A 20,977-nucleotide genomic window follows, 5' to 3' on the forward strand; every position below is an offset into this window, starting at 1 on the left:
CATGTGGGATGCTTCTCACGTTTTCACACGTTTAAAGAAAATGTACACCGTGCTACGTTAAGGATTTTTGTGAAGTCGGCATTAACACAAACGCTGAGCTGGAAATTGAGGTGTCAAGAACACCATATATAATGAAATCAAGTGACACTTTTTGAAATTAAGTGTGCGCTCTCATAGAACATTTGTTTGAGATATTACATCCAGAGGAGTTTAAATTAATTTAAGGGTTAAAGCTGTGAATACATTTGTCCATATGCTTAAAAATCGCCATGGGAGCTGGCATGTGGTGTAACAAATGTTCCATTATTCAGAGGCTATGGAGCAGCCTGAGGACGTATCTCTGTGTGATCTTTACACAATCTGTCATTCTTGTGTGTAAATACACCTTTCTGAAATCCACGTCACTGTGAAATCTCCACGTGTGGCAGGTATTTCAGTAGTTGGTTCATATTCTGTGGCTACGGAGCAGCTCCGGGTCGTCTCTTTTTACGATCCTATCAAAATCTGTCTCTTGATTATTTTTAAGGAGTTTTTTCCGAATAAAAAAATGCTACATGAAAGTAAGATAATATAAAATGATTGTATTTGACATTAATTTCAATGTACTGTGATTAAAAATGTGTGAGCAATAATGTATACTATACTGTGATTATGATTTCTTTATGATAGACCTGCTGGAAGAATATTTAAATTATTAGCTGCATGCATAAAGAAGTCATGATATACTGGGATTAGCGTCACAGGTGTTCACACGGTAGAATATACATCAAAGCCAATCTCGGTGGGTGTGGGAGCTACTCTGTTTGGTGATTTTGGTCAAAAGATCACTGTGATGAATGACAAAATCAATCGATTATCAAGAAATGGTTTTAAAAATAGAAGCACAGTGTGGTAAACCCCATTAGTTTCTGCCATCGCTCTACTTGTGTGGGGAATCTGTCCATCATCCCCCTCTTTACATCCCCTCTTTGTGTCCTAACGTATAGGTTAGAGGGAGGGAAAAGACAAGCTGTGTTGTAGAAAGGTGTGAGGTGAAAGAAATGGAGGTTACCTCTGATGAGTAATGGACTGCCAGGCTGTAAAAGAGGTCACTACTGTACACAGAGGTCCTGTTCATTATAATGCATAACTGTGTGATTTGTGTACAAGACCTGACTCAAACCCTCAGGTTGTGATGAACGAGACCTTGGCTTACCCTGCTGTGCGTCTGTGGGGAATTGTCTCCTGTGGTCTCATCACCTGAGAGTTGCAGCACAAATGGTTATACAACAGCCATAAGTAACCATATATAAGCCATACTGCCAAGAGGGGATGCCCCATTCATCACATAGTGCTTGATAACAACCGTCTCATCTCAGTTGTTCGGGGTTACACCTCACGCGCCTCCTTTCTTTAATGTTCCAGGTCACCTGGTCGTCTCCCTTGCCTTTCCCCCCCGAAGACAGATCGAGACAGCTGCAGACTCACAGTCACAGACACCCCTGAGTCTCGCCACACTTCAACTGACCTTTCGCAGACTAACTTTTTACCCAACTTTCTTTTTTTTTACCACTCGGGGCTGTCCTTGAAACTCAAGCTGCATTTATTAATTCACCCCCAAAATGCCAGAATTCTGCAAGGTCGACGAAACACCATGCTACCCCCGGGAACGTCTCACTTCTGTTCGCCGGCAAAAGGGGGCATGTGGGGCATCACTCCGACATTTAGAGATACATAGTCCCCCAGAATTAGAATGAAAAGCAGACTGCTTCTGATTGTAAAGGCACCAAGAATTTCTCTGCTCCTATACAACGGAAAAGTAAGGCAGACATACGAAGCATATAATTGATTTAACAAGGTAGCAACATGGAATTTGGAATACAAACCAAAGTCTTTGAAATTCCATTACAAGAAGATGCAAAGAAACCACAAAGAGATTCAAAAAGATAGACACAAAAAGGTGTATACCTACCAAAAACCTAAAGACCTAGCTGTTAATCATGGATTTTAATGAGTCTTCCTTATTGTTTCATCTCTGTGCGCTTGTGTTTGCCTGCTTTTTGTGTCTTGTGCTTTTCCTGTTTACTCTTTAAAAACAGTTTGGGTTGCCTTTGGGTAAGAAATGTACTTTTTCAATGCATTAAACTTGCCACAAAGACACATAAAACGGCCACAGTGAGATGCAAAACGATGGCATATTGTTGTTAAAGTCATTAAATGTCTATAATTTTTGTTACCTGAAGGACATGACCAAGGTACAACATAATATATATATAGTATTGGGAATCACACCCTGGCATGACCTAGCATAAGACACCTCTATTCATGCCTTAAGATGATCGGTTGGAACATATGTGAGGCACCTCCTGCACATACATACGTCTGTCATCATAGACATCCTTCAGTTTGATAGCCGCTCTTCAACGAGCCCAGCTGTGTTGGGAGCCAATCAAGTGTTGTACCTCGTTTCTTTCCTCCGCGAAACTGAAGTTTTAGTCATAAAATGTTCCTCGCACATATAGCATGGAACATGTCATCAGCCTCATGAACCACCAAAAAGAATGAGCCTCTGATAGAGCTTAAACAAAGCCCATGATGGTGCCACACCCCTGGTTGAATTTCCCCTTACACCGTAAGGCATCAGAAGACCTGCTACGGTAAGCCTAGAAGACAGCCTCACAATCAAGTGAGAAAGCCACTGTTTCAAAAGGACCTTGCCCTTGGCCAGTTAAGCAAAACAGACAAATAGCTGGTCACATAAATGCTTCTTTTTACATGTGAGTGTGGTCTATGTAGGCACTTAACACACTCACAGGACACCGGGAATCCAATCTCTTTTGCTCCTCAGATGCAAAAGCAGGAGGACCAAAGCTCAAGAGCTGAAAGGCCATGGAGCTTATAAGCTGCAGGGATAATCTTAGGCTAAAACGCACATTCAGGCATAGTGTTACCTTAGAGCCATCCAAAGTGAGAGTACAAGATGGGTACACGGACAAAGCATGATGCTTGCCCACATGCTATATGGAGGTCAAAGCAAGAAACAGTGCAGTCTTGTTATAAGAAATTCTGCATACAAAAAGAGGACCTCAAAGAGCCTAAGTATTATTTCCAAATTGTAAGAAGGGAAGCTGGATTTAACCAGAGGCAGGAGGCTAAGCGCTCGGCATCACATCATCAAAGGCAATTTGAGAGGCATACATAGCCGCCGAATAGACCTAAATCGTGTAAAAGGAGAGACCCTTTCTGAAGGAGTGCCAAAAGTAACGCAATAGAGCATTGGAACGGAACTGCCCTCAAAAGTTGACACCTCGAAAGCTGCCACTTATAGGCATCTAGGCTTCTGGCGTACAACGCCCTTGCCGATGAGTCAGCCCACTTCTTAAAAGAGGAAGTCCCAGCAGAGAGGACCAGGTTCCACCAGCTACCAAGACTCCAGAAGAGTCACTATCATTTCAACTTGGGAGAAATGCATCCAGTTGTTTTGAGGGCTATGGACGCCCTAGCACATCCATTCCCAGAAATGCGTTATGGTCAATAATGGAAAAGATTGGGGGCAGTGGGTATTCACTCTGGAGGCAAATATACAGTATCTTGATATGTTGGAGGCATGGTGAGTATAGCGGCATACTCTCTGACAAGAGACCCTACCAGCCTTTTCAGCTTTTTCTTGTCCAAAGACTCTCTACATGGCATCGGTACAAAGTGGTTTATTTCATGTGGACCTACTGGCCAGATTACAAAGTCTCCTGTTGGTTATTTGATAAACCATGCATGTGCAACCCAATGTCCAGCACATCATTGTCAACATGGGGAGCTATCAGTGTTCTCTAAAAGCTTCAGCTCAATGTACTCTGTGTGGTCAGCCCGGTTACCAGGGTGACTTCCACCCACCATGCACCATTGATGTCAGACCAAGCTGGGTCTCTTGAATTGGAGTGGAGGGGGTCGTGCACACTAGATTTTTTCCAGCAATTTCTCCACGAATGTGACCCACCTCTCTAAAGTTGAGTGCCAGAGCAGGCTCATTCAACGATCTCCTGGTGTGGACAAACCCCAGGCACAAAGGACATGTAACAAGTAACACCCCTTGGGAAGCCACACTCACCTGAGTGGTAGCGTGGCTTACTTCTACCAGGGCTGTTGAGTTAACTTTTAGCCTTATGACCAACAGAGATGACTAGCTATAACTAGCTAGCCTATCTCATTAGTGGTGCTCTAGAGCCAGAAGTGAAAGAAGTCTGTGATGACAGAGGTATATGTGTCACAACAGATCATTTGCCTTTATGTGGATAGAGGTGTCCTCAGTCAGCCTTCACAGGGCTTGATATCCCCTTCAATATGAGTTGTACCAACTGAATCCACCGAAAGGGAACGGTCACAAACAAACACAAAACAACCAGAAATAGATGCAACTTGACCAAAAAATAGGCACAAGAGATCCACCAAGACAACACTGAGGTTCAACACTACTTCAATGAGATGCCGTACAACCACTAAGAGACTTTGGGTGTCATGCTCTTACATTGGAGGGGTGTGGGGGCTTTTACCAAGGGGCCCATTATCTATTAATTCCACTAGGATTAGTAAGATTAATTTTTTAAAGATATGAACGCTAAGGGCTTATTACACATTATATTTAACTATTAATTAATGCTGGCAGTGGACTGTTTATATGATGGAAAAGAGGAATGAAACTACTGTATTTTATAGTTTGTACTGTACTAATAATAAATTGTGCACAATGCTTAACTGTCCAGGGAAATTAGCACCAAAAACCAATGCCAAACTGATTCTTTCCACATAGAGGACAATAGATCATGAGCTTTCAGTCACGCTAAACTCACAAATCTAGATGACTCTCTTGTGTCACCATCCGCTGAGAGTGAGCTTTTACTGTAACCTTGCTTGGGAGGGGGAATGAAAAATAAACTGGGAATCCGAGCCAGAGTGACCTCTGATCCGATTAGTATCTCCCAATCCTGTTAAGCAACCTCCCTGATGTATGTTCACGTTCAGCTACTCCATCCTACTCTGGTTTCCACACCTCTCATCAGCAATGAAGAATTCTTAAATACACAGGTGGGCATTTGTACTCATCCCTGTGTGCACGCTTAAGTGAACCAACAGACATGCACACCACACACACACTCTCCTGTTTGAAAATGTGATGCCATTGTAGCTACTTTTTCTCCACTTATTGGTTTTCTTTCTGACTTTTGCACTTCATCTTCCCATTCTACTTGGAGTCTAATTACTAATGACCCCCAGAAACAGTGTGGCCTTGGATTTAAGAGGCTGAGAGGAGACTGGGAGATTGAATTTAATCCAGCTATGCAGGGGAAAGGTGACCTTTCTGCAAGTTAGTTTCATTTTGGTTGCGCAATGATGCAACTGGATTAGAGAATTATAGCAGGGGATGAAGAAAATGATCTGTGAAATGTAAGCTAAAACCTCATTCATCCATGAGGTCATCGCCACATTCATTCATTTACTTATTAATCTCTAGGCCTTGAAAAAAAAAAAGCACAGGCTAATCAGCTTCCTGGTGCCTGCTGGACATTAAAAAAAAGCTGATCAAATCAAGGGAACACACTCTACTTCAGCAACAGAGAGAGATGTACCCTCAGGGGACCAACCATCTGTCACCATCGCCCTCTTGCACCTGCTTGTGAGGTGTCACTGCCCCTCTAAGCCAACCTTCTGCTTGATGTCATACTAAAAGAGCAGGCATCATGTGGCGCCCGCCTATGAGCTCGATGTCTGCCTGTGCTGGCATACGCTTTACGTCTGTCTCCTTCGTTTGCTTAATTAATGAGCTTAAAGATACAAGAGGTCAAAATTAATTTTACATAATCATACACATATAGACATATACATGCCTTTTCTTTCCATGCATAAACACACACACACCCTTCACAAACAAGCATGTTATCTGCAGATGTGCTGGCACACAGACATGTTATCTCTATGACGTTCTGCTGCCAGGATCTCCATAGTGACGGACAGATCTATTGATGTTGTTGAGTTCCATAATAGTTGGGCCTCTCACAGTAATCACAATACACCATCAGTGGTGCACCCCTGCACAAAACCTACCGAGACTTGGAAAGCCCAGCTGGGAAATTCCTCCCGCAAAGCATGCAGTACTACAGCTTCATGATAGGTTGGGTGTCTTGCATATTAAAAGCCTGAGACAATAATTATTCAAGTTGGATTTGAATAATTGCGGTTTCACATAAAAACAGTGCTGTGGTTAAAACAATGGGATAGTTGTGTACACACTAAGCCCAATCTCGGATCCCATGGGCTATGGTCTGACGATGATATAGCATCTGGGGACACCTGTGAACATGCTGGGGCGTGTAGCTGGTGGTTAACGATAAACGACTTCCTTTCTCCGCGTGCTGCCTTGTTTACAGAAAATTTTTGACAAGAAGTTTTTCTTGTGATTTACTTTAATTAACAGGTCTTACCTTTGCCGAAATGTCAACATCATGATGCAGATTTGTAAGAAGTAAAAAGGAAGCTTTGTCAGGTCTGTCCTCAAGAGGAGAAGAAAACTACTTTTAAAATGCTCATTTGCTGAAAGGAGAACATTTCTGATGCATTCGTGGAAGTCGGGAAATCTGAATGCTGAACGGATTTAGTGACACCGCGTCAGGGAATTTATCTCAAGTTGAATTTTAGATCTAGAACAGATAGTTAGCTGTTAGCAAGCAAATGTCTGTTTATAGAGATTAATAAGAAGCTAAATTGTTGTCAGATAGCTGCTGATGGGAGCCGGGACGTCATTACGGCGCATTATGTTCCGCCTGCTTTTGCTCTCCACACGGACTGTTGTTCCTGCATATGCTGCAGCTTGCTGATACCTGATTGGTCAAAATTACTCGGACTACAAGCATAGTCCAAACAGAAACCAGAACACTTGCTGTCCCGGAAATCCACATCCCTGTAAATAGAGACTACACTAAGCCCAAAGTCAGACTACATTGTATCTCACAAGCTCAGTTACGTGCTATAACCAGAAGAGTCCTCTTTTTAACCTTTGATAGAAAACTTTCTAAAAATCTAGACACACAAGTGAGGCTTGAGGGCATCCAGTCATTTTCACATTAAAGCCAAGAAGTGCCCTTTACAGTAATCTAACGGTTGAAAGACAAATGCAAAATAGCTTTGGTATATGCACCGTGGCAATGCCCCTAATTCAAGCAAATGCCTGTTGAGCTTTGGCAGAAGACAATATTGTGGGCTGGCTGTGTGAGGACAACAGCTTGCTCTCTTGGTTAAAAAACACTGATTTAACAAGATGTAGAGCTTTTTAAAGGTTGAAAGTCATTATGAGAGCTGCTGTTTTTCTTCTGTGTTAATACTTTTCTGGATCATACGTGTGTCCGCCTACTGTACAACTCTAACTTAAAATCATCCGTCTCACAGATAACCGGCTGCCCTCATTTCTTATGAGGTCCATCAGAAATTCCATCAAAGTCCAATGAGATGTAATGAGTGGAAATTACACTGTGAAATTATGATTACAGTGAAAGTGATGATGCAAAGCACCTTACTTCCTCATGGAAATATCAGAACAAAAGGAAAATTCTGGCTTAAATCTGACTACAATAAAGCTGGCACACACAGGGGATCTATTGTTGGTCAGTATGTCAAGAGAGAGATTAATGAGTGCTGCATACTTCTGTGAGTTAAAAGTGTATACAGTGCGTGCTATGAAAAGGTCAGCTGTGGGAGTATCAAGAATGTTTTGAAGGTTGAGACAAAGAGTGAAGAGGAGCAACAATAGCAGGTGAAGATACATGATGGGAAGTGTAGAAAGGTCAGGCGGTGAATTTACGAAATACGGAAAAATGAAGACAGGCGGGTTTTGTCTCAGCTGTCTATCAGTAGCTATATGAAACTATGGTGATCATTCCAAGAGTGGGTAAGGCGCTCAGCATTAAAATAGTGCAAATACTTCTACTTCAACGTTGTGTGAAATTATGTGTGAAATCAAGTGAAAGCTCTGCAGTTTAATAACTGATGTAAAGTGGAGACGTTCCAAATGCTTAACCCTACACAACTCTCCAGAGGGACCAGCAGAGAACCACTACACATGCCTTAGAATGGGACTTACCACTTGGTTGCGTATTCGGTGGTAGGGCTGGATGACGGGTAAACCCAGGGGGGTCACCCACTCCACTGTGTGGCCGGACTTGGAGATGAGCCTGGCGCTCTCTGTCAGCCAATCCTGCAACACATGGATGCCAGTAGAGGTTAAAGGCGGGGTATTATGTCAAGCTTCATATTTCACTCTGGGATACCTGTGGAGTAGTTTAGCATAATTTATAGTTAAAAAAGCTCATTATTTTTTCTCACACTGGTGCTCTGTGCAGGCCCTCATACGGCCTCTGCCTGAAACGACTCAGTCAGCTCTGTCCCTTTAAGAAACCCCGCCCCTACAAGCCTGATTTCTTCTGATTGGCCAGCTCTCCAAAGCCTGTCAGGGGCAGTTTCCTGGTATCCATGTCGTGTTGATAAAAACAGAGATGCTAATTCACTAGTTATTTCAGATTAAAAGTCCACTTGCTGTCATGCAGACGGATGACAAACGCGCGGCTCGTTTAGAAGCCACACACACGTGTTACACGTAACTGCGCATACTTTCTTCTCATCTTTTGCCACAATTAGCATAAACGAGGTTTTACCTCTTTATATTCATTTTCTTTTAGCTTTTTTGTCCACATCAGCGAGGAAGGTATCCATCATTACCGGCTTTGGCTTCAACTTTTCTCTGAACCTGACATGACACTCAACTCATTTTTGCTCTTTCTTATGTTTTTTTCCACTTTAATTTCCCGCACGTTCTCATGCAAATGACACATTGTTGCAAGTTAAAATACACACACAGACACACACAGTACTTTAATCATGAACACTTTCTAAACACGGCCAGGTCTTCCCGGATCCACTCGGGTATTACACATAATGTTGAGCAGACTCGGAACCGAGGATTTTAAAACAAGTCCCGACCCCAGGTCCTTGGGTTACGGTAGACCCATGAAGACCTCTACCCTGTGGCCGTGTTACAGAGTTGTCAGCAAAGAGTAAATTTCACTTTTTCGATTTGAACTGAATATCTGCTGCTCTTTGGAAAAGTAAACATGGATGTCTTTCCTTCACAGCTAAGGAAAAACTTTCTTTCTCCGAGACATTCTTAACCAACTTGACGAGCAGAGCCGTTGAGCAGAGCGGTGGAGTGAAAAACATTTCCAATGCAGTCTGAGCTGCCGGGTGGACATGTCTTTGAACTGTGCCAGGGGCAGGAAGTTCTGCTGTGTCTCTTGCAGATGACCAAATATAGAGTTCCTCCACTTTGTGACATCACAAAGTGGAGGAAGTCTGTCTGAAAGCAAGTGTTCACAGCTGCAGACTTAGACTTGTTTAGCAGGGGATTACTCCAACGTAATTTTACCTACAGATTGAAACATTTAGTCTGGACATCCAACATTGTAACATTACATACATGTCTTAAAATGTGAAACAGCATGATACCCCCTCTTTAAGTGAATGCACACACTGGGCAGAAGATCAACGTACGTTAGCAATCAAGAGTGCCAATATCTGCCTGTTGCTTGAGTTTGTATTGCGTGAATGACATCAGAGCAATCAAACACAAATCAGTGAGTTTTGAAGGTCCGGTGATGAGGCTTTCATGTTTAATTTTTTCATGAATAAGATCAGGATAAGAATATAAAAACACCACGGGACATGTGGAACAACAGAGAGAAAAAAGGAACTGTTTTCTCCCCAGCGTTGACAGATGATCTCTACATTTAGGTCTGCTGTTCTACTTCCTGGAGTGCCAAACAATTGTTGCAAACTTGCTGAGGTACAGGTGAGGGGTTGTTGCTTACTCTAAAAATTGCAAGTGCAACAGTGATGTTTGCATAAGCGTCTGGCACAGTTTATCTCCAAGAATAGAAGGACTGTTGAAGTCCCACCAGAGCCTCCTCACACATGCAGGCACACAGAGGGAGCTGTAGGAAAGATAAATATGTCCCGGTAGCAGTCTGGCCCAAAGCTGCTCCATTCATCATCCCCTACCTCGTTCAGGTAAAATAAAATGAAGATAGCATGAAAGCAAACACAGAGGAGAGACAGATTAACTAGTGAGATAGCTGTGGAGGGTGACTGATCAATCCATAGATTGATAAGAGGTAGAAAGAGTGGAACAGCAGTGTTGACAGAATAAATGTAAAGAGACCGTAGAGAGGTCAGGGATGACAGCACCGGGGATTGATCAGCTTCCTCTCTCTCACTCATACTTCAACTCACTGCTACAAAATGTGAGAGGATGTGACCTATTTAAAGAGCATCAGCACACACACAAACACACATGCATGCACTGGAGCATCAGGTCAGCACCGAGGCTCGAAGGGAAGCAGATTTTTCAGACTGGGCCGTCCCCACACTTTCCCCAAAGGACACACACAGCAGCAGTGGGTGGTGTTTCGCTCTGCTCGCCAGACTCCTCCCTGCCTATGGAGATAATGCACAAGCCCCTGCCAGGTGCACGTCCTCAATCTATAAATGGAGTCTACGTGATGAATGAGTGCTGTTGCCGGGGTAATGGTGAAGTAAACTAGTCATTGATAAAAAACATCCAACATCCTAGTAAGAAGTATTAGTAGGTCAGGAATCTGAAATTTGAGTAAACAAGTCTGCCCTGTTTCCCGGGGAGTACAGTGATTTAGTATTTAATAAAGGGAACATAGAGACTCATATCTGTTATAAAGATTTACATAGTTAATTTGAGTTTAGACTTACCAATATACATATTTCAAGACCTATTTCCTTACACAAATTTAATAGGGATGCACGATATTATCGGCACGTTATCGGTATCGGCCGATATTGGCTTAAAAATGGATCGGCCAACACGCCGATATCCGCCTTTGCTATTTTACATTGTTCGCGGAAAGCCGCCCCAGTGTGTGTTTTTACATCGCGTTCTAGTGTTGCGGAAGCAAAACGTGCGCAAGGTGTAAACAAACAGCGCAAGCTTCACATACACACACACACAGCGCTGTTCCGCCCTGCCGGCTCCGCTGTTTACACAGACGCCGTTTCGCTTCTGTTACGTCCAACCCTGGTTACGATTTAAAGCTATGACAATAATAAAAGCTCAAAATAATTATGGTGGACCAGTTTCAGAAGGACTAGGACGGCAGGAGCTCTAGATTTGAATATCAGGAAAGAGACGAATCACAAGGATGAATTTGTACGTGTATTGAACAATTCAACCGCGGTTATGTTTAGCATTCACACAACACAATATTGTACAAATTATCCCCCAAAATAACAAACTAAAATAAAAGTGAGCACAAAAAAAAAAAAAGTGTCCCATTTATGCGTTGGATCGATCATTGATCTGTGTTTACTTAGTCCTACCACACCATGAAATGAAGAGGAAATCCTTTCTCAGTAACAGTCCATCTGATCCTCTTCAAGGACCTGTAGGTTGGCTCGCCATCCAGTTAACTGGAATCTCTCATCTTCATCGGATGATCTCCCTGGCACCGGATTTGGTCCAAAATCCACAGTCTACCAAAACCTGACCGCTGAGCAGTGTGAATCTCTCTACCTCCGGACAGGGCAGCAGAGTAGTTTTTGGACGATTTCAGCACACAAAAAGTCAAAAAACAGCAGGTAATATTGCCAAAGCATGACCAGCAAGATGGCGGATAGCTGAGAGACTGCGGTCAAGCAACCTGCAAGGTATGCTGGGCGTCTCCACCCTATTGGCTAAGTTGCGTTCACCCACTAAGCCGCCCAGTGTCAATCAAAGTGAAGAGTCCCTCTTACAATATTACACTTTCCATCATTTCTTTCCATTGCTTTTCTAACATGGGCTACATGCGCCTCTGTTACTACCTCCGATGCCGGGTCAGAGGTGAAACAACTTCGTCGCACCATTCCGCCTCCATGCGTTTTACATTAGAGACGAGATGTAACAGAGGCGTAATAATCCCGCCTTGAACAGGCAGGGTGGAAAAGGGGCTTAAGAATTCAGGTAGTTTTACTAAATGTCTGTACCAGTATACAAAGAGTACAACAAAAGGGTCAGTTTTTTAAGTGGGGGTAATTTGTTGTGTGTATTTGTCACTTTTAAAAGTCTCACCTGGATCTCTCTGGTCCCTGTAAACATCTCTTTCAAGCCACTGAACACCAGACGCACCAGGTAATGAGATGCATCCCACACGTAGGTCTGCAAATACAACACATGATTAACAGTCACATCATTACATTTTTGCTCCAAGCGTTTCTCAACTTAAACAAGCCACACATTGATTTTTTAACTATGTACTTATATATACATATAAATATATAATATAAGTGATTAAAGTTGCAGCACTGAATGAGAATGGTGTTTTCTTATATCATTACAGTGATATGATCTCCTCCTTGGTAGGAGCTGTCTCATCCGCCATCCATCCCTCTGTAATCACTCACAATTACACTCCCCCCTAATTCCCTGTTTAAACAATTAGGGACATTATGCAGAAGTCATTTAGCACAATTTTCTGGCTGTGAGACTGTAGATACACTGACAGCAGGATCGTACCGAACCAGTTTATACTGACAATGAGATTAAGTCCAACTATTGTAAAGAACTATACAGCTCTTTGGCAGATAATAAGAAGAACAGCGCTTGGAGAAGATTAAGTGCTGTCATTCTCCTGCCATTGAGTCATTTCACAGAACGGGTGTGCCTCACACAACCATTTACGTCCAACCAATTTCAAGTGCGACTAAAAATAGACTCATAATGACTGTGCACAGGATATCTATTGTATTATTACACTCCTGGCCTCGCTGATACAACCATGTAATATTGTATTTCACTAAAGTAAGATAATATATAAATAACTTCACTATAATAAACTTTAAAAGCTTCTGCACCGCTCCATGCTGCTCACGTCAAGACACTGAAACTCTTAATGTCAAGGTCAGAGTTACTGAAATCCCATTGGGTCCACGATCAATTGTATGCAGTCAGTCTAAGCAGTGTGATGAATGTCTTTATGCATGTGCAGGAGACATAGGAGCAATAATATGCGAGGAGGACAGTCCTCAGTATAGAGGACCTTGTACTTCATTACGAGTCTGTCTGTGATTAATGCGTGTGTGAGAATGTATGGCCTGAGAGGAAGGTGGGAGGGGAACCCCATATAGAGGAGATCCTGAGCTGAAAGGCCACTCCGTCATACCACGCCGATACAACACTAAAAATAAAACAGCATGCCGTGTAAGGGAACCCCCTATACACAGACAGCCTCCACCAGTACTGTACCTTGGGGAACTCATCAATCTCCTTCAGTCTTTTCTCTATCTGCAGGCGTCCCCCGTAGCGTGTGACCCCATACACCACAGTCATCACGGTCTGTTTGACCACCTTCCTGCTGATGAAGCCCTCCAGGACCTGGGCGATCTTCAGACCTTGCTCCGCATCTCGTGCTCTGAACTCCTCCACCTAATAAATAGACATTTTTAGATATTAATTGTAATTTACTTGAAATGCAATCAAATATCACACACACACCACATCAGTGTCGGGGTTACGCGTTCCAACTAATCCGTTGGAGTACTCAGATTAGTTTTTTGTTCTAAAAAGTAACATAACACATTACATTCAAGTTACAATTACAATTACATACAAATTGAAGTAATCCCTGATATAGTTACTTTTTCATAAAAAGTAATCTGTTACTGGATAAAAAAATTTCCCTTTTCCTCGAAGCACTGTTTCTGTTTCTCTCCTACTTCTTGGCGGGTAGCTGTGTACCAGCAGGAGGTAAACACAGCTACAGTGCACATGCGTAGCTAGCTAATTCAGCTAGCGAGATGGCAGAGAGGACAGCATTTACTTCATGGAAATATTCCCATTATCTTACATTTTTGGGCGAAAGCAACAAGAACATCAGAGTGAAATCTATGTTGTGCCTGGATGATAAGTGCTTGTCTACGGAAGCCCTTAGCAGACATACATCCATATATTTTATTTACTCCGTTTTCCCGTGATAACGAGTTATCTTGGGACAACAAAGCTCGTTTTCTCATGATAACGGGATAATTTTGTGTCGATCTAGAAAACAAAACAACAGGCTGGTCACTGTGGTATTACAGACTACGACATGCCATGCCGTCATTGCCCACACTAATGAGGTAAGTGTTTCTGTGTTTGTTTTGTGCTTTTACAACTCTGGGGATACGAGTTATGATCATCTGGTTACGGTGGTGCCGCGTCGTTATCTCGTGATAAATAAGTCGAGATCTCGAGAAAACAACCAGAAATAACTCTATCATGGGAAAACAGAGTAAATATAATGTATGGATGCATGTCTGCTAAGGGCTTCTGTACTTGTCAGCTGTCATTGAAATCTCTTCGCCTAATACTGTATGCCTCTGCCCAGTTCACTGTCAGATTGTTAGCATAATAAGTAGCTGTAAAGGTTATATTGCGTCTGTCATTTGGCTGCAAACTTACAGATTATGGGCCATAAACGTGGCTATGCAATGAGGGTAGAGTCAATTCATTCAAAGGTAGACGTACAGTAGGCTACACGCCGCCCTGACACTATAACTGACATATGTAACGGGTTTTAGGGGTTTTTAATTTTCTGTAACACAAAATTACTCTAAAGCGTTACTTTTCTTAGTAGGTAATGCAGTAACAAAACAAGTTATATGTAAAAGTAACGTTACCCAACACGGCTCCACATACATCTAGAGCATAAGTGCTTAAAAAATGTCCATCACAGTTTTCTTAAATGCAAAGTAACTTCATCAAATGTCCAAGACACAAAGATATCTAAGAGATTTTCACTTAAAATAAAGACAGGAACTTGAACCAGAAGACGCTTAAAATATGACTTTCAGTGAAAATCTCGAAGATCTCAGTTTCATTCTCTTTGGTGGCACCTATGGCGATAAACGGTAATTGCGGGAGCACACTTTCCAGATATCCAGACAGTGTTGCATGTGTGACGTCTACAGTTGGCTCCAGTTGTAACTCTTGATTTGCCTTCATCTAAGCGTCGAATTTGTTTCTTTTTCTTTGGATTTTTACTTATTTTTGAAGTTGTATCTGTAGTCATCGATCTTTTCTTTGTTCAGCCACAGTAGATTACCGTTTACTCGCAACACCTGCAGAGACCGGAAAATCAGCCGCTTAGCTCCGCCTACCCTCTCTGGCAGACCAACCACTGCTGGCTGATGGAAAACACGTCACTAACTGGGCACCGCTTGTGATTTGTTCTAGCATCAGACACCCAGTCCATAATAATACTATATACTGCGAATGCAAAGGCTTTCATCAGTGGGCCACTTCATTCAGTGATAGATAGTGACTTAACAGACATTTATTTACATTAAAATCTTGATGTTAATGTTGATCAACTAACAGAGTTATCAACTATTCATTTCAGCTCTACTGCTTTTCACAGAGTCTTTAATAATTTGACTGTTGCTACCTTGACTTATTGTACAGCTTACCTTTGCAATGTACTGATAACAAGATGTATTTATCCAGGTAGCTCACTATTTCACAAGCCTGATACAATCTACAGTATCATGTAACAATAACTCTAACGCCCGGAGGTAAAAATACAACAGTGAGATAGTGTCCTGCAGCAAATTGCACTCCACTTTCTGTCAAACCCCAACGCTCATCTATAACTCCATTATACACTTTGCAATCATAGTCTTGGGCCTTGGGGATGGACTTTTTCCACTGCACACTCACAACAATTAGCTTTAAATGGCTCAAAATATTCTGGTTCAGCGCAGGCTGTCTCCTTTCAGAGACTGTGTGCACATTTGCCCTTTGAGCCTTTGGACGTGGCTGACAGTTGACTCTCACTGCACTTTAATGTAAGGCAGGAGATACTAAACCATTTAAATTCAAAACCTCAAGTCAGAAACTTGAAATATATTCTTAAAGCCAAGTCTGTCACTCACTGGAGGATATAATGATCTATTATCTATTATTAGCAGAGCAACTGCCAAGAAACTCAACCCGACCATCATTTAGTTTTCTTATGCCTCTCCAAGTCTGTGCTGCTCCAACAAGGGAACAAACAATGCAAACCAAAAACATCCCGCTGGCGCTGACCTGCTGTGCTACCCCGCTGTACACATCCTGGGGCACGTCACAGGGCACGAGGTTGACCGATGTGGCACCAATAACATCTCTGCCGAGAGCAGCATAGTGCTGGAGACCGTTACAGGAGCCGTCCTGGAGGAGACATGGAGAGAAAGAGAGGAAAGATTAGAGCAGCGATATGGAGGAGGAGAAAAAACAGAGAGATCATTATAAAGACAGAATAAGAGAGGGCAAAGATAAAAGATAAGGGTGGGCAAGACAAAGAACAGTTGATTTAAAGTATATGTAAGTGAAAGAAAGACAAAGAAACTGAATAGAAAACAGAAACTAAGGAGAAAGAGCAACGACCTAAGAGGAATAGGTTAGTTAGTTAGTTCATAAAAAACATATTGCCACATGTCCCTCAGCCCAAAGCCACGCAGTGAATTTTACACCTTATCCTAGACCATCAAACCATCTTAAAGAACCTTAAAATAATAGCACATTCAAAGCAACATCTGGACTGGATTTGGCATCAGAATGGAAATTAAGTATGGTAGTAAATAATTAACTTATGATACATTATTTATCATTGGTACTGAATCAAAAGTAGTTGATCCACTTTGAATTGGATTTTTAATGGAGGTTTAACATTGTCCCAATCGAAATGTAATGCTCTTAACACACTGAGCAGTTTAAATGAGATTAGCGGTATATGGGGAATCTGCAACGTCCCCATATTCGGCTCATAGAGTAAAATATAAAAAGCATTATTCATCTATAGAATTATTTTTATTTCAGTCAGACAACTTACGTTTGTGATAGTCTGAAATGTGTATTGCAGCAGCAGAACATAGCTTGTGTTGTGTGTTGTGTGTATAGGCTCCGACGTCATCACTCCTCACAGATTTATTTTTCATGCAGAAATTTGAAGAGTGATGAGATAACATCTTAGACCCCCCCCTAGCCGGAGCCTGTAGGTGGATGCTGGGGTGGTGACGGGGCTGAAAGCCTGAGCGTAGTACTGGTGCAGGGCAGCGATGGCAATGACAGAGCAGACGGAGAGACTAGAAATCTTCCAACTAAAATAGAGTGCCAAATTGGGAGGAAGTGTTTGTCAGGTGACGAAGTGTAAAATCAGTGCAGCTCCAGTTGCCTGCCTGAACTAGCTCGCACGGCATTCATTTCCATCAAAATGTGGTCAATGAGTTAAATGCCTCTCTACAATCTCTACAACAAGATTTCTGCAATTAAAAGTCAAATGAACTCCTTTTGACTGTTTGAATTCTTCCCTTTCCTCCATTTATTTACTCATCCATCAGGGGTAGTTCACATCAATTTGATAAACAGTAGATGTGACAAGTTTAGCTAAAAGGCAAATTTTCATCCACAGTCCCTCAGCTTGTTAAAGTTCACAGCTACACTGAGTGAAAACCTTGGAGCTACTGTCCTGTCAAAATATCTGCACTGAGGTGCTAGGTATGCTAATTAATGCTAAGTAAGCCACAACAATTACACTGACTTATTGTCAGCAAGTTTTCTTAAATATGTGTAAAGCCTAGAGTCTGGAAAAATTACTGACACTTAGAAATCATCTATTACACTTTAAATGATTTTGCTGAGACATTTTTTAGTAAATTGTCACATAAAACTGTCATTGAATTATATGAACTGTGCATTTATATAACAAACAAATGAGCGAAATTTTCTCAACTGCCAAAAAAACAGCTTCATTAATACAAGGCTGTTAAAAAAGGCCTGAGGAGCGTGCAAGGTTGCTTTACTACTCTAAATCTCTGGTTCTCAACTGGTGGGTCGGTAACCAAAAGTGGGTTACGGAGCTGTTTTTGGGGTCGCAGGAGAAGAAAAAAGGCCAATATTATTTGCTGCGCTTTTATTTTGAAGAACATCGGTATTCTATGATGCAGTAGTAGTGTAGTTTATTCACACTCCATGTACGCACTGATTGGGTATCCCAGCTACAGTTACATTTACAATCTTGAAATTTGATGAGCCCTGCAGTAGTTGCATTTATGTTACACTTTTTTAGTTTATTTCTGTTCAAAAGAGGCTGTGAATTGAATGTAGAGGTATTATGTTCTTCAAATGCACTGCTGCCTGCTTGTCATTTTGGCTGACTATTATACTGATAGGTTTTGTGATGCACAGATTTTAATTAAATACAAAATCTGAGTGGTTAAAAGATTTGGGTCGCGATTCGTCATTAAGGAGGTGGTTGTGGGTCCTGAGGCTAGACCAGTTGTGAACCACTGATCTAAATACTATACATGCCACAGATCATTTATAAACCCATCACTGAATTACTGACATAAGGCTGTGCAGTTAGTGGGCTGTATAGTGCAGTAAAAATCCAACACTGATAATATTCTGGAGGATTTATCTGTTGCTTCGCTGTGTATGAGGGATGGCCAGGGTCGAAAACCAGATGGAAGTACAGGATAGTTGAAGCTGGTCTGGTTGGTCAGATAACAGCCACAGCTTTATGGTGAATAACATAAATGGCCCCAGATGGCTGTGGAGGTCTTGCCTTGTTAACTTTGATGTGCCCTCTGAAATAGCTCTATAAAACATGACTGAATGGCAAACGTCATTTTTAGGAGGCTATTAACTGAAGCTGTGGTTGGCCTAAAGTGACGACAGATGATTTAATACTATATAATAATAATACTTTGATTGATAAGCTAATCTGTTCTAATGGTCTTATTTTTTCATCTCTGTGAATGGATTTGCATTTTTTAGTTTGCAGTTAAATGCATTGGTAGGAGATCAAACATGAGACTTATAATGCTGTGCATCTTTAAATAGATGAATGACTCTTGAAGTGCTTGATTGTACCTGGTGAACAGGAAAATGAGAGATGAACTGTGTTGGATCGGGGGACCTCACAGCGTTGGCTAACTCCATGCAGCAGCCCAGAGCCTGCCAAGGCTCATCTGCATTCATCCACCACTTCTTACCCTGAGAAAGACAAACACGACACATTATCCTGCATACATAAACACTTGCTCGGAAGCATTTTCACTTTTTGTTTTGCCAGACATTTATATCCCCTTAAGATTTTGTAACTGCATAAGCTGAACACTCCCTCAGTCAGGAAAAAATGTTATGATATAAACTGAAAATGGGAGCCTTAACATTTGTATTTTTGCACAATGTTTATGTGTGTATACTTGATAACTAAGCCGTTCTTAGACTAAGATATTAATAAACAGGAAAGGTGACAAACTGACAGTGAGAGGGTTGTCGGCAGAGTCCAGTACGTCCTCCATGATACTGTTGGCGTACTCCAGCCGTTCCTGTAGCGAGCTCTTCTTCTTCAGTCCTGTCAGATTTACTAAGTGGATCTTTAACCAGTCCAGGCCTTTGGGACCAAGTTTCTTCCCCTCTGCAAACACAAGGATAGCTCGTGTGACATCACTTCCTAGGTGATTAAAGTAGGGAGGACAGGGGTAGGTACGTCCCCGGAAGTCCATGTTGTGAGGGAACCAGAAGATCTCATCCCGCAAGTGATTGGCTATAGAGAGTTTATACAGAGCATCCATACGCAGGCTGTGCATCTCACTGCACTTCTTTTTGGCTATAATCACTTCCCTCTTCATGTGGGCTTTCTCAGACGCAGTGTAAGCGGGGTCTTGGGGGTTGAAGTAGGGGATTTTGGGGGCCTCTGACAGAGGAGGAGGGATGTCCAGCTTTTCACTACCCCGATCATTGAAGATGGAGATTATTATATCAACCAAGGCTTGGTTAATCCTCCAGGCACAGTTGCCAACCTGGTTGAGAGAGTCGAGGACTGCATGGAGGTTCTGGCATTTCTCCAACAGCACCTCATGCTGTGTTGCCCCCTCCACTGAGCGCATGAGCTTGGTTGGTGTCAGCAGGTATGCTCCAAACTTGACAGAAGTCCAGGGCATGGGGGGGCACAGCATCGGCATCACATAGGAGTCAAAGGTCAACTTGGTCTCCATGGCCTCCTGCTGCATTTGAGTTAAGATGGGGTGGGGCTTGATGAAGCCAACCTGGGGGGTGAAACAACATAGGAGTCCAATTAGAAGCAGAAATCTTAAATGTTGAATACTGGAGCTCCCATACACAGATTATCTTGTTGAACCTCTTTTAGTTCTTACTTTAAAAATGTCAGGGGAGAAGACCTGGGTTGACGCTTTCCAGGCCTTGGTTTTGATATAAAAGAGTTACTGTGTTCTAGTTTTATCTCATGCCGAGAGCTTGTGTGTCTGGACAATACGAGCATCAAAAGAAACAATACAGAAAGCTGACAGAAAAATAAAAACACCTCAGTGTTGCTTGCATGAGTCAGACTTTCATGCTGTGCTGTAAAATCATTAGGATGCTCCCCTGATGGGATACCTCCAAAGAGGAGGGGGAGAATAAGGGAAAGTAAAGCAGAGGGGGAAAGAGAGTTATATAAAGAAAAACACAAGGACAGAATTGTGCAACAGTTTGCCTTATTGCAATCATGCATCAGGTCCAAAAATCCACAATGCCCTGCGTCTCTTTCTGCCTCTCACCCCTGACACGGTCGGCTCACCCTCCTGCAGGGTCCCACAGCAGTAAAGCAGTGAGCCAATTAAAGGGACACTAAAAAAAGGGATTAGCCTGGAACCTATTCATCTTACTCGACTGTTCCCTCTGCCAATTCACACAAGGGGCTTTATAATTCACACTCTTTGGGGCTTCAGACTGAATAGGCGGCTGCACAAGAGCACCAGGTAATAGGCTTTAGAGTGACAGACAGTCTACTTGTACAGAGTGAAGGTCAACTTTTTTCAGGTGTTTCCTTTGTTTCTGCTCCACTGTGGTTCTTTCTTTATAATGTAAAAGTCC

At 42.3% G+C, this 20,977-nt stretch overlaps 1 protein-coding gene across 1 annotated transcript in view; it reads right to left on the reverse strand.

The window, feature by feature from the left end:
- The window catches only part of polrmt (polymerase (RNA) mitochondrial (DNA directed)), a 65,051-nt gene that overhangs the window by 19,787 nt on the left and 24,287 nt on the right, over positions 1-20,977 (reverse strand). The window contains exons 10-15 of the mRNA XM_069679706.1: positions 19,366-20,151; positions 18,971-19,093; positions 16,145-16,267; positions 13,325-13,504; positions 12,152-12,238; positions 8,105-8,218 (exon numbers count right to left, since the gene is read on the reverse strand). Of these exons, the coding sequence (XP_069535807.1) occupies positions 8,105-8,218; positions 12,152-12,238; positions 13,325-13,504; positions 16,145-16,267; positions 18,971-19,093; positions 19,366-20,151 (1,413 nt within the window). The remainder of the gene's footprint in view (positions 1-8,104; positions 8,219-12,151; positions 12,239-13,324; positions 13,505-16,144; positions 16,268-18,970; positions 19,094-19,365; positions 20,152-20,977) is intronic.

Source organism: Semicossyphus pulcher, unplaced genomic scaffold (genome assembly GCF_022749685.1).
Source record: "Semicossyphus pulcher isolate SPU_LCO1_2020_fin unplaced genomic scaffold, fSemPul1.0.p SCAF_4, whole genome shotgun sequence".
NCBI classification, from domain to species: domain Eukaryota; kingdom Metazoa; phylum Chordata; class Actinopteri; order Labriformes; family Labridae; genus Semicossyphus; species Semicossyphus pulcher.